This window comes from Catharus ustulatus, chromosome 3 (assembly GCF_009819885.2).
Source record: "Catharus ustulatus isolate bCatUst1 chromosome 3, bCatUst1.pri.v2, whole genome shotgun sequence".
Lineage (NCBI taxonomy): Eukaryota > Metazoa > Chordata > Aves > Passeriformes > Turdidae > Catharus > Catharus ustulatus.
The window spans coordinates 29818850-29833620 of record NC_046223.1 but is presented as its reverse complement, the minus strand read 5'-3'; the positions used below and the strand labels follow the sequence as shown (position 1 = coordinate 29833620).

The 14771-nt window shown below is 38.1% G+C and overlaps 1 protein-coding gene across 2 annotated transcripts in view; it reads left to right on the top strand.

Moving 5' to 3' along the window:
- The window catches only part of BABAM2 (BRISC and BRCA1 A complex member 2), a 167911-nt gene that overhangs the window by 80637 nt on the left and 72503 nt on the right, over positions 1 to 14771 (top strand). For both annotated transcript variants that reach the window (XM_033056139.2, XM_033056141.2), the window contains exon 7: positions 7093 to 7202. In XM_033056139.2, the coding sequence (XP_032912030.1) occupies positions 7093 to 7202 (110 nt within the window). The remainder of the gene's footprint in view (positions 1 to 7092; positions 7203 to 14771) is intronic.

Sequence of the window (14771 nt, the reverse complement as noted above, 5' to 3'; positions counted from 1 at the left end):
TGAGTCTCAAACTTGCCAAAACATATTCTTAACCATTGAAGAATTCTGCCTTGTTTTCTGAGATTGATTTTCAGGCCTTAGCAATCAGTATTGTTGTGCTGAAAGTGTCACCACAACTTTTCCTGCTGTCAAACTAAATTAATTTTTATCATCTGAAATGTCGTTAATCTTGAAGGTTTTGAATCTAAAATGTGTTTTCATGGACAAGAATCTTATTCTTTTGTATTTTCCTACACTTTTCCTAACTCCTAACAGTGAATCATATTGTGGAAGTAGCGGTAAATTACCATGACCATAACAAAAGAGAGGAGTATAGACAAAACAGATTCACATGTAAATGGTGAACAAGAAAACGCTGAACAATGACAATGAAAAGAACCCCTGGGATGTCACACTGCTTGTGTAACATCCGTTGTTTTCCTGTTCAGCTGTTGATGCCCAGTGGTATACTTGGAGGTCTTGCTGATAGTTTTACTGTTGAGTAGATATTTGATTTATTTTGTTTAATGAAGAAAACCCAGTATGTTGTCCTAGAAGCTTGCTTTTCAGATTTTACCAAGTTGTTCCCAACCTACAATTTCCATGTAATTTTTTAAATCAGAACAACCCTGAGCTGAAATGTGCTTTGCCCAGAGTGTTTGCCAGGCGAGTGTTTTGCTATGTTACCTTGGGAGAGGGACTGTATGGAATGCTTTGATGTTATGAGCAGTGCACTCAAGGTAACTGCCTTTGTTTTCATTAAAGATCCTATTTAAAGAATCAACACTCCTTGATCAGACCTGGTGGGTTTCCTGGAAGACAGGAGAAAGAATTTCCTGGAATGATTAAATATTCTCCCTAGAGTGAAGCAGATTTTTGTCTCATTTGCCACTCCACATTTCTTAGCTTGCTTTCCCCTAGTGTGCCCTAGTGTGCTTTCTTATTAAAAAAAAAAAAAACAACAAAAAAAAAAAAACTCCACTAGATAAAGGAAAAGACAGAGGGAACTTGTAGCAGCTCTTATAAAAGCTAGTGAAACTGCTACACAGTAAGAGTACAATTGCTTGTGCTTTATTTTCATAGTATTGTACACTGTCATTTGATGGGAAAAAGCCAAACATTGCAAAGTCCTATGAAGCAAGAGGCCTGTTAATACTAATGAAGTGAACAATGTTGTGTATTCTCTGGTGTAATTCACATTTCGACTTCAAAACCAAATTCTTCTCTGATCAGTTGTTAATAAGTATGTCACAGGTATGTATCATGCAGAATGACATTGATTAAATCTGACCCTAAGAAGTTAAATTTCTGAACACATGTTATTCTCATGCATTTCTCTTCTGGAGACCTGTGTTTTTTCAGTAAGGATCCTGAAATACAAATTTCACACTCAACTTCAGTGAAGCTGACTGACTTGGCAGGGCTGAGAGGTACCACAGGCAAGTGATTGCTGAAAGACCCACTTAGTATAGGCTGGCCGCAGATGCTGCGGTCAAGATCTCATCCCTCCGTTCTGTTCTCATCTGTATTCTGCCTTTCTATTCCACCTTCCCCAACAACCTCCATCACATCATGTAAGTTTATCCTTTGTTTATTTTAAGCTATTCCTTCCCCATTTCTTCGTCTTCTGTTCCTGCATTTAGTTATACCACAGAAACAGTTATTGAAGAGTTGTGAAGCCTCCAGCAAGAGATAGGAGCAGTCAGCTGGGACCAGGAACCTCCCTCCTGAAGCAGATTTGGCCTCACCATGCTGTTGGGAGGCATCTATAACGTCAGTCATCTGTGAGGCATCTCATTTCTCAAAGGAACATCCAATAAGTTTAACAGTTTGTGTTCTCTTTCTTCCCTCCCTTTTATCCCCACACCAGTTGGTGTGTATATTCATAGTACAAACTTAACAGCCTTACCAGAAATTCTGCTCCCCTATTTCCTGCTGTCCCCAGGGTCAGAAGTTGCTTGTCCTTCCCAAAGCATGCCAATACAGAGTCCTGCACATACTTCCCCATCCTTTCTACCAAATTCAAAGGGTTTTTTTTCTTATTTTTGTTAATCACACTAAACCGGGCTCTCAATGCCACATGTTGATCTGTGCGTCACCCCATTGCACGCTCTCCTCCCAGTCTCATGGCCCCTCCAACCTGAGTCTTCCATGGAAAGACAAGTCCTGCTACTGCCCAGGGCAATACTGAAGTCACCACTGTAAGCATACTTCAAACATTGCTGTTTAGGGCAGGGAATTGCGCTTGTGTGCCAAATACAGAAGTACCTCCTCTCAAAAGTATACTTTAATCAAAGACTGCAAGGCGATTCTTTTTTTTTTCTTTTGATACTGAAGAAAAGGTAATAACTGATTTTCCATACTCTGCATCTTTAAGGAAAAGGAACTCTAATGTACAACTTGGTAGGACTCCAGGCACAAGAGGAAATGGGTTATAGCAGTTGTGACTGTGCAGAGCAGATGTTTTGGTTGGCCTGGCTATCAACCATCTGACTCATAATAAATTGTCAGTTCCAGTAAATTCCCAGTTTTCAATTACAGTAGGTAGGATATGAGAAAACAATGCTGTTTGGATAGTGTATTTAAAGTGGTTTTGATGGTAATTTTCATAAACAACTCATACTAACTTTATAAAAAGATGAAGGATCTTGGAAAGACAGCAACTGTAAACATTGAAACATGCATTTGAATGTAAATTGAGATTAATAGAAATGAAAAATAACAAATGGCTGTTAACAGTGCTGATACAATTGGAAATAGTTTTTCTTTGGAATTTTGTGATACTCGAAGTCCTTTCATAGGTGTATGGGGTGAAAATTTTCTAAATGCCTTCAGACTTTCATTTTCATCTGTTCTGTGCTTCATTTATCTTTTCACATTGTCTCTTGTTCTTGAGTTTTGAAAATGCATACTTAATGAACCTTTCCTCTGCACTGGCTAAGTAGAAGATGGGTGAATTAAATTCAAATACCATGAGTTTTCTGTTTCTGAGAAGTTTTATTTGTTTTTGTAAGTTGTTGCTAGGTTTCTGTAATAGAAAAAAAAGCCTATGGGTTGAAAATACCAAACTTTTTGTTGTTCTTTTCTCACCACATTGCTTTGGAGGTTTAGACAAGGATGAGGTCCCATTGTACAAAGTATTCTGTAAACATAGGAAACCCCTTGCAGTTCTTGAGAAAGAAAACTATTTATTTTCAGTGTTAAGAGTATATCCATTTTTTTCATGTTTGATTTGAATGGACATTTTCAGAAATGAGGAAAAAAAAATTTTAAAAAGACATAGTAGCAAGGTGGCAGAAAGGCACCATGAAAATCTGTGTTGGATCTTTTATATTGCAGTGTTCTAGAGGCTGGGATTTTTACCATCAGGCATGAGACTGTTGTGGAAAAATTAATAGGTGTGCATTATCACATGTTTAACTAATGATCTCAAGTATTTTTACATTCAGTTTTTAAACCTCAAAATTCCTGTGGCTCAGGATGGGTTCTCTGTTCAGTTAGAAGTTCATTTTAATCATACCTTCTGTAGAACCTTGTGTAGAAAAAGTTCTGTGAGTATAGAATGGCACTTTCATTGTGGCAGTTCTAACCTTGAAATTTAACATTTATAGAAAATTACCATTCTGCATTCTTAAAAAATCAGTTTGTCTTGAATATAAAATTAATTTGTTTAATAAAAGCATCTATTGTGTTGTGAGTTGCATACAAATTATAAGATGAAAAAGCATGGATGCTTAAATACTAAAAATGAGATGTGACTTCAGTTCAGCAGTGTCTTTTTTTTTTTTTCCTAAAAGGGTATAATATTGTCAGAGCAGTGGGATATCACTCTCTTTTGAAACCTGCTGAAAAACAAGAATAGAGGTGGCTTTTATTTTGCTGCTCTATTCAGATCTGATCTGTTCTTCCATGTAAATACATGTGCTGAAATGGGGAAAGGAAAGATGCTGTCTCTGGAGGGTTTGATAAGAAGCATTAAACCAACATTTGCCTTTGGACATTGTGGTGCAATGAAAAGATCTCAGCCCCTGTCCTGAGCAAATGTCATGACCTGGTGTTAGAAGGTTCCATCTTCTTACCTAATCATTTACAGATTTCTGAAGTTGACTGGGACTGAGATCACTGAAGGAGTTAAGTTGTAACTGGCATAGAAACATCAAAAAAGTTTATTAGTTGAAAAGTTTTCCACAGTTTATCTGTAAGACATGTGGTTTTGGTTTGGTTTTATAAACGGCAGTTCTAACAGATATACTACTATCGAATGCAGTTCTAGCAAACAACTTCTTCCATAAATAAAAGTAACAAAGCCTGAAAGAAATAAATGGTATGGTGTCAGATAGAAGGGAGTTTGTTGTAAATCTGTGGCCACCTGAACAGTAAGGATGAGCAGATTCATGGTGTTACTGCACTGTGTCTTTTAAAAACCTACAGGAATGCTGGTTTTGGGTTTGGAGTCTTTTTAAAGTAACAATTTTTATTTCTCAGGGCTCAAAATATGCATTCTTTTGGAAAGTGGTAGTTATAGACGAATGCTAATTTCATTCCATGGATTTGCATTGGACAGTAGCTGTATGAATGTAACTCAGTGCTCTACTGGCAGCAAGAGTTGCAGTCATGTTTGTTGTGTGTATTTTTGTAAATGGAAACATAGAATATCTCAATTTATAGCTCTTAATGCACATTTCATTTTACTACAGCTTAACATGCAAAGATACAGAGATGATTTATGTGGTTGTGTGAGTTTTTTCCCCCTGGCATGAGTCTTCATATGAAGTTCACTAGTGAGCACAGGAAATATAATGTACTATTGCTGTATGTCTTAATGGATGCTGTAGTGACATTCACCTTGTCTGTTTTGAAGTTGGATTTTCCTGTTTCCTTTTTTTGACTTTGTTCAATCAGTAAGCACCTGATAGTATTTCAGAAATTGGTCTTACACATGGTGTCAAGTGGTGTGTACGCATCTACTTCTAGCACTAATCATAAATGCAAGACTAGAAGAGGGAGTTTACTGTCCATGGCAGAGCTGGATGCAGCGCTACAGGTGGGGTCTCAGCAGAGCAGAGTACGAGGGCAGAATCCCCTCTATCCTCTACCTGGCAACACTGCTTTAGAGCTGGCCCAGGATACAGTTCTGAGCTGCTACTGCACATCACTGGGTTACATTGAGCTTCTCATCAACCTAACCATTTTATGTACCTGTCATGTCTTGAAGAATGCCCATTAAAATTAAAATCTTTTTAATTGTTGTTAGCATTAAAAGCATTGCTGTTTGATCTCTCTTAATAGTTCTTTTCGTTTGATTGACAATTAGCAAATCAATGGGAAAAAGCCGGTTAATGCTATACTCAGTTTCAGAATTGAAAGCTGTTCCTTATTTAATTTTTTTCCTTAATGATGGAAATACATGAAATACTGGGGAAAAAGGTCAGAGTGGATTATACTTGTGGATATACTTTGTTGTTATTTGTCTTGATGATAAAGGTTTTGTAATTTGTTCTGCTTTCTCTAGTCTAGATGATAGTGGCACTTAAAAACGTAACACTTAAGGGAACATTTTGGGTCACGAGGTCCTGCCCACTGCTGTTACAGGCAACCACATCACCTTATGCCATCCATAAACTGATCATAGCACAGCAGGACAACAGCTGTTGTTTGTGCTCACCACTCATATGGAGTGTTGTCCTGCAATTTAGGGTTAAAACCATGCTGTGATTTCCAGCCATTATTTGCTCATGACCATTTCACAGGCAATGCTAGGAGTACAGTTTTCTTTCATCTGTCAGAAGTGAGCTGCACACCAAGGCACAATTTAAGAAAACACTGTCAGTTCTGTCTCATTTTTCATCTAAGACAATTAGGCTATTTAAGACCCATTCTTCCCTGCAACTTATCGCTAAGTTTCTTGGCATGTAGTGTTCTGCACATAATAGCTGGTACACAACTCATCTCTCTGGACATTAACAGCTCCAGTCCTGCCAGAGCTTCAAATGGCACGAGATTGTCTTCCTGAAACCACTCAGTGGTCACTTAATTTTTGTTCTCCCCACGCAGGGCAGGGCCTCCTAAGAATACGTGAGTGGTTTGCCTGTTCCTTCCTCACAGCTGCCTGTAGGACAGAGCATACCAGGGCACTCTGCACCATGTTGATCCTGCTGTGATTTCCTCTCCTATTTTTCCAAAACAGATAAGAACAAAGGCATCTTGGCAAATTGCTATGTACATATGAACAAACATGTTGAAAGATTTATTTGTGAGCAGAAAGTGGCACCATATTATTTGCTGTCAGTGAAGGTGATTGTGCTGCTAACTCATTACTTTGTAACTAGAGGTCAAGAGCTTAAATGAAGTTGTGCATGGCATAAATACACTTGTTCATGTACTGTATGTGATTTATGAATTGGAGGGATGTCAGGTCCTAACCAGAAACAATTTGTTCTAGATGATCTCAAAGCTGTAACTGATTGTTCTGATATAAAGAAAACCTTAACTGTGAATACATTAACTTGTATTTAGCTTACTTTTTTTTCCCCCCTACTTTCCTGGAGTCTGCAGTCTTTGCTGAAAGTAATGCATAGGTTTAATTTGCAGGAAACTGGGGGGCAGTGACTCCTGTATACAAATTTCTAATTGCAAAAATGTTTTTCATCCACAACAGGAGTTGAATACAATACACTCAAAAGTTTGAACCATAAACTACTTTGAAAAATGGAAGTACAGAATGTGTGGTCGTAACTCAGTGATATGACAACGTCTTAAAAAATCCTTTTGCATTTGCATCTGATGCAAACCAGGAATTCCTAAAAACAAAATCTGTATCTTTACTGAAACTTATAGTTCACTGAATTGAAGAAGAGCTACAGTACTGTATACTTCATAACTCAGTAATTTTATTTTGGTATATTAAAGGAAATTAGGCGGACCAAAATATCTTTAAAGTGCCAATACAGTAAGAAAGAATAAATTTGCAACCTGTTTTGCAATGGTTACAGTTCTGATTCCTCACTTAAGCATCTCCTAAATAAATTCGTATTTGAATTATTAATTCTTATCTGAAAGCTTTTAAATATTCATATTGTTATTTACCATTTTATATTGCTTTTATATGTACAGGATGTGAATGAAGACCCTGGAGAAGATGTTGCACTTCTCTCCGTTAGTTTTGAGGACACAGAAGCCACTCAGGTTTTTCCTAAGCTGTACCTCTCCCCACGTATTGAACAGTGAGTGAGATGTTTTTTCTGGAATGTTTATTCCACTTCATCTTGGAACTTCTCAGTTTTTCCCTAATACATGTGATGACATACTATTGCTTTCAATTGCTTAAAGTTATAGTGGTTGCTGAGAGTGTGTGTGTGTGTGGTGGAGAAATGGCAGATCTTCTCTCAGCTAGTTCTGTTTGTATGTGATATTCTTGTAGCATTACAGTCTCTGAAAACCATGCTTGTCCTTTTCTGTGGCAGTGTATTTTGAATGCCCTCTATGATAAAACACAGTGATAGCTTTTGCAGGGGAATCTTTAGGGTTTTTTTCTGTTGGGAAGGTAAATTCTTTATATAAACATAATACATTTGAATAAACTATTGTTGTAGAAGCTAAAGGGCTTGGCTTTTGGAATGTGCAGCTTTAGTAAAATACTTTTTTTTCAGGAGAATATCTGAATATTTCATTTTAAGAGCATTGAACCTTACTGATCTGTTTACCAGTTGGCAGATTTGCTGAGAAATGGATTTTTACTTCTGAAGTGGAAGACTGAGGACTAAAAATCAATCTGTTTTCATTAAATTTCGTTTCTTCCTTTGCTGAAATTGAGAACATTTTAATGCTTCTCATTATCTTCATATCTCAGTCTTGTAATGCTTGAAAAAATAACTATGTTAGATTTTTCAGGTATGCCACATTCACACTGGCATAGCATTGTTTCAGTGATGTGTTGTTTTTTTGCTAATAGGGCAATTGGCTTTCCTCTGAATTGGTGATGACTCTTCTGTGTAGAGGAAAGGTGGTAAATACTGACTACCATAGTTTTATAATAATTTGGGAATAAATTTTGTGTAAATGAAGAAACATGGTATCTTGACATTTTGATCAACAGAATATTGATCTGGATAAACTCTTGGATGCAGTTTAAAAAAATAAAACCAGAATTTGTCTTAGATGAAGGCCGAAGACTTCCAAGATACTTCAGGAAGATATAGGATGCATGTGCAAACACACAGATTGTGTATTTAGTACCTTTCATATTTTCATCAATTCATTCCTTTTTGTCAGCATCAATTGAGGGAATAATTGTAGTCAAATATGTAATTGTCCTTCTATGGTCCAAAGGATTATTTTTCTGAACTCTTAAAAGCCCATTAGTTTGCGTTGTATTTCCAGCTGTAGTCACAGGTTGATGGTTAAGTATGTTTCAGGCCACCCAGGTGTATCTGTCTAAATCATCCATGAGCTAATGAATTCATTGCATATTTTCCCACTTTCAGCAGTGTCTTTAGAAAGATGTTAACCTCTTGATACCTATCAGAATAGCAATACAAAAGAAGTCTTTGTCTTCCTAGAAGTATTGCATTTTCTCTCAGTGCCTTAAAGAGCATCTGATTTTAGATATATGATGTAGAGCGATACTGTAGAAAGATACTAGAATAGTATTGGTGTATTTGACATTCTGATGTTTTTATGGCTTCTGTCATTTATAACAGATGCAGACATGTTAAAATCATGCCAAGTAAACCCTGGAGTTCTGTGCCACACCTTGTCACATTATCTGTATGTTGAAGTTGAGATACTTAGAACTAAGTCCATTTGTCTTTCTGCATTTGTAACATTTTCATCACAGTATCTAGGTACTGATTGTTCATAATTACTGAAGTTGCTTGTGAGCTGTTGCACCTCCCTTTAAGCTATTGGCTGCTTCTTATATACCATGAAAAAATGTATGGGTATGTTTCCAGTGTTTGTGTAATTGTGTTTTAATAGCAAACATGCAGTTCTCTCTTGTTCTTTCCCAAAACCAGTCTCTTCTGTGTTTAGCAGGGGCTGACAGTCTAGATATTTAACTTCCCAGTGTTTGAAAACTGAAGCAACAATGTGTACTTCTTTATACTTTTTGCCAAAAGTACAAAAAGCCTCAAGAAGCCCTCAGGATTAGTTTAATGACTTGAGGCCATGGCATGTTGCATTTGAATTGTGTTCTGCTTATAAAGGTCTTTCCTGCTGCTCACAGTAATTGGATCTACAAAAACCATGTAAACAAATTACCAGTGTATTTTTTCTATGCAGCAGATTTTGAGATGAACCAAGTAGTAGATTGTTCCCAACATAACATTCCCAAGAACTCAACAAAACGTGAAAAATACCAAATTCCCACAATTATTTTGCTAATACTAAAATATGTTCACTTTAGGAAGAATGAGCAAACAGGAACAGCATTTTCCTGGCATATGAAATAACATTTCAGGTTTGTATAGCAATAAGAGGAAAAGGCCTTGTTTGTGTAAAGTGAATTATCTCCTGCTTTCCCAAGAGGTTTCGTTGCTCTTGAGCTCTACCATATAAACACGCATTCCTGCATTGCCCTTTCTAAAAATTGTACATACCCACAGATCTTGTCAGCAAGTTTAAGCCCTAGAAATGTGAATATAGGGTTTCAAAAACCTTTTTTTGCTTCGAAGAGTTTTTGGTAAAACACATTTGCTCTGTTGTTTTAAATGGATAGTAGGCATAATACAACTAAGACTTTGACTGCGCTTTGTCGTAGACTCTGGAAGAGAGATTTCCAGACTCAGGGAAATATGTCTACCTTTTACGGTTTGGGGTGAAGATGTTAGTACACTGATTGTGTTGAAAAGGTTCTCATATTGCAGCATCAGGTAGAAATGCAGTAGAGAAGAATTGTGGATCATTCAAATCGATACTAGCGCTTTATTGACTTGTATGCTGTGATGTCTGGCTGCAAGAGTGGCAAGTGTAGTTCTTATAGTCAACCAACCAACCCCGCATTTGGGATGGGAAGTACAGTAATTTCACGACCATAAGGCGCACCCGACTATAAGGCGCATTTTTTTTTGCAGCGAGGCTCTGCCCCCAGTTCCCCCCACGCGGTTGCTGGCCGAGGCCCCGCCTCAATCCAGCTGCCATTGGCCCCTGGGCTCGCCTCCACCCGGCAGGGGTGATACCACGGGGCATGGCCGCCGCTGCTCCATGCTGCCTCTCCGGGGCCGGGGCATGCCCACCGCTGCTCCGTGCCCTCTCCACGGGGTAGGGGCGTGCCTCTGGAGGGGCCGTCCCGCCTCCACAGGGCCGGGGCGTGCCTCTGGAGGGGTCATCCCGCCTCCACGGGGCCGGGGCGTGCCCGCCACTGCTCCGCCCCACCTCCACATGGCAGCCGCGGCCCTGCCGGCTCTCCCCACGGCTCGCAGCTCTCACTTCTGGGTAGGCAAATTTCTGAACTTTATTCATCGTATAAGGCACACCGGACTGTAAGGCACACTTCCGGGTTTGGGGGAAAATTTTAGTCAAAAGGGTGTGCCTTGTAGTCGTGAAATTACTGTACTTGTATTACTTTATTAAAATCTCATCAATAACTATTCATAGCAATATCTGGTTTAGTTCTTTCATTAAAACTTGCTGATTTGGAAAGTTCATTTTTATATTATTTGTTCAAAACACATTAACAGCAACTTTTAATGTTTCCTGAATTTGAAATCACTAAAAAAGCTTACTATCTATAGTTTTAAGAATTCTTCTGGCTTTTTGTTGCATTGCATCAATAAACAGATGCCAATAACAGTTACTTTCAATCATTTCAAAATCATATCAAGTTAAAATGAAACTTGGGATATTTATGAGATTTTTTTTTTAAAAAGCTAACATCTTTACTGTAGTATCCAAGAAAACAGTTTCTGCACACTTCTGTAGGAAGCGGTAAGCTGAGAAACCACACAGACTGACCACACAACTTGAGAGATCGGTGCTTGTCAGCATCTGTGAGTGTGTCCCCAATTCATCCTTCCCTTCCTCCCACCTCAGGGCAGGGGACTTGTCTCAAGATGCTCTCCATCCTCTGCTGTGAGCTGCTGTGCTTTGGGAAGAGGTCATACAGCTGAGCTAGGTAGGCACAGCCTTGCTCTAGGGCATGATAAGGACCTGCTGGGATATTTACCCTTTATGTCTCTGATGCATTTCCATGGGTTATTCTCAGTGGGTCTAAACCTGTTGGTAGAAAGCATCTTGTTCAAAATTACCTTTCTAGTGAAAGTATACTAGATACTCGTATGGAATGGAAATTTGTAATAAAACTACCCGTCATATCTTGTTTCCCATTTATTAAAAGTCATTAGACTCTAAATCCAAAGAATCAGTGTAGGATTGAACAGCTGGTTTCTATATTAATATTTTAAAATCTGTGTCAGCATACTACACGTGAATGTGGATCAGAAGGTTTTGGGGTTTTTTCTTAAGAGAAAAAATTCAATGTATGCGAATTTTTTTTCCTTCATGAGTCATCCATGCTAAAGAACATAAAAATGGGTTCATTTTGGTTCATGTTTTAAAAAACCTATATTAGGATAGAAACACTGTTACTCAGTGAATGCTGTGTTCCCTGTGTTCACAAAAATAATCCTGCAATAAACACTGTTGTCCTGGAGGGCTTTTCTCTGATAAATACTCAGACGTGAATATGCTAAGAAAACCAGCTGTCAGTAGAAGTTGTTTTGCTTAAATGGATCGGGCTCCATGCTTTGGGGACTGAAATGGTCGTTGCTTACTGGTCTGGGAGCTGTGCCAGAGGGTTCTTCGTGACTGAGGGTGGTATGCAGAGTTCGGTGACTGCGTTTAACCTTCTCATACAGGCAGGGGAGGATAACAAGAACCTGATCTGAACTCTTAGGCTTTGAAATGTTCCTGTATGTTTTTCGCTGATGGAAGAAAATATTGAAGACAAAATGAAATGTGTGTTTGCTTTGAGGTGTTTCCTGTGCTTTCTGCTGGGAGTTGGAAGAGGAAAACCGTAGAATATTGACCATTTACTACCAAGTACCTTCTCTTGCTGTGTTTGAGACACAGGGGAGCTGTGGAGGGCTTCACCTTTGAAGTTGGCATGGCATACTGCCACCAGTAGAAGCTTGCTGTTTCAGACAGATTATGAATGCATATAATCAATCTCTAATTCACGAGATGAATGGTTGTGCTTAGGCCTTTTTATATGCCCGCTTTGTAGAAGTCAGAAGATCTTCAATTTGGCATACCAGAATGTGATTATTCATGTGAGTTGATGATTTCAGTAGAATTGTTAGTAGTCATCCATGGCAGTCCCTGACTTCTTCAAATCCCCGAACATCTTTGCAGACATGGGAACCGGGAGGAATGACTGTTGCTTTGCAGTGCTTCCTGTTCCATTAAGCTTTGTTTGGTCAGTGCCTGGCCAGTGCATCTGACATATTTAGTGCCTGCTGTGTGTGCCGTGCCCCTGTCATCCAAGTCTTCAGAAACTGTAGCTAGTACCATAACCTGATTGCCAATCTAGCTCTACTTTGTAGTTTTATGTCCAAAAAATAATCTGTTTTTCTGCTACCAACTTTTGATGGCGTGTTGACAGTTTCAAAAGACATCAGGACAGACTGGGACTAGCAATCAAAGCAGATTGACTTGTACTTCTATTCCAGGTGTTCAACTGCACTGATTGTTCTTTTTCTTTTTTTTTTTTTCTCTGAAACTGCTATAGAGCAATTAGTGAAAATAGTTGTAGGAGAGCTAAGATTATGTGTCCATCATCTAAATGGTGCTTTAATGCTGGATATGTTAATGGTGTCTTTAAATGGCTCAGTTAGTGAGATTTTTAAGTCAGTTAAGAGACTAAGCAATTAGACCTATTTGTCAAGGTATGAAATACTTGAGGCAGTTCAGTGGGACTGATTTTGTTGCTAGGTAATGAGGTACCAGTTTCTCTGTATAAGAGATACAGGACAGTTTTTGGTCTGACATACCTTTTGTGGCAATCCAGAGCTCAGTGTTGCCTCAAGTCTCAGAGCAAAACTTAGAGCTGAGTATTGGGAAGGGTTTGTCTTCTGGTTTTCTCAGGCTCTGAGTGTCAGCCCGTATGTTTATGGCTCTGTAATGTGAGGGTGGAGGGAGTATTTTTGCATGATATATCAAGCACTTTATCACTTAAAGTATTTTCTTGTATGGTTGAAGTACACATATAGAAAAATTCATTAGTAGAAGATCACAGAACAAAATAAAAGCATTATTCAACACAGCCCTCTTCAACTCCCTCTGCATACTTCTGAATAGGGTAGAATGGTCTACAGAAATTTCACACTTTTTAAACCCATTTGATTCCTTTAGATCAAATCTTTCCATTAAGTTGTTGCATTTTTCCAATTGTGCACATATAATTTATTTCAGGCTACCTTAATTAAACATCCAGTTCTGTATCATGTTAGTTGTCATGTGCTATGCGTGCTCCACCTTTCTTTGTAATAATCCATGTTTCAACACAGGCATTTCTAAGTATCATTATAAAGCTGTACTCAACTAAAATATCTTTCTCAGGATTTTAGTGTGATATCACTGCTTCTAGCCATTTTTATGCACCTACAAAGAGTGACAATAAAGGAAAAAGGGAAGAAAGTAATTTTTTTGGGGACATCAGATAGTATTATTCATTAAGGTGCATTTGATCCTTTACTGTTGCCCATATGTTTAGACTTGTACCTTTGTACAGTGAGATTGTCAAAAGGACTTTTAATTAGCAAAAACTCATCCTGGCAATGGTATTGAAGTTGTTGTCATCTTCCATTACTAGCTAAGTCAGTACTTAGTATTTTTGAAATCTTCCTCTCTATCTGCAATAGGGGTTATTTTAAAAATTACTTTCTTAGACTGTGTTTATTTTGATACTGAAGTTAATTTCAGTTTTACAAAAAATCTTATCCTTTTTTTTATACATGCAGACATTTTTGTCTTTTCTACTGCCTCTCTTGCTCTTTGACTTTAGGGGGTAGGAGGGTATTTTTATTGCTATTCATACATTCCTTGTGCAGTACTGAAGTGCCTTTCTTGGATATTTCCCTAAGACATTAGAGCACACAAAGCAGGTTTCATCTTCATTTCCTGAAATGTTTTTGTAGAGGAAGGGAAGCCTGCTGATCAGAACCAATCCATGTTGGTCCTGAACCGTATCTGTCACAGGTGGCTGGATATTTTTTTGTACCTAAGAATTAGTAGAAGTATTTGCGGGGTCTTTATGTAGGACCTTTTGTTCTAAAGAACTCTGGACCAATGGTAGGGACAGTTTGAACTCTTTGAAGTTTTTTCTGTAACATTAATTAGGCTGATGAAAGAAATTTGAAACAGTGTTCTCTTTTAATTGTGTGGCATTTGGTATGGCAGTAATAGAGCAGACAGGGGGTTCTGGTAACTGGGGTTAAATGTTAACCTAACAATTGCTGACTAGGTGTTTCTTCAATATGCAGTGGAAAAATCAGGTCCAGGTAAAATTCATAGGTAGGGGAATTTGGAGTTTTTCTCGGGCAAATTTATTTTTCCTTTCATTGATAATATAGTGGTGTTAAGTTCTGGGTTTTTTTAAAAAAAGCAACAGTTAGATAACAAGTTGCTGGGAAATCACAATTGAAGCAGTAGTTTCTCTGTTGTTAAACAGACTTAATTCTAAAGATTGCCTCTTCAGAGCTAAATTGCTCTTGCAGAGGAAAAGTGCTTCCAAGTTACTGACAGCATCAAATTTTAAAATTACCTGACAGGTTTGAGGCTTCTGGTAATTTATCAGT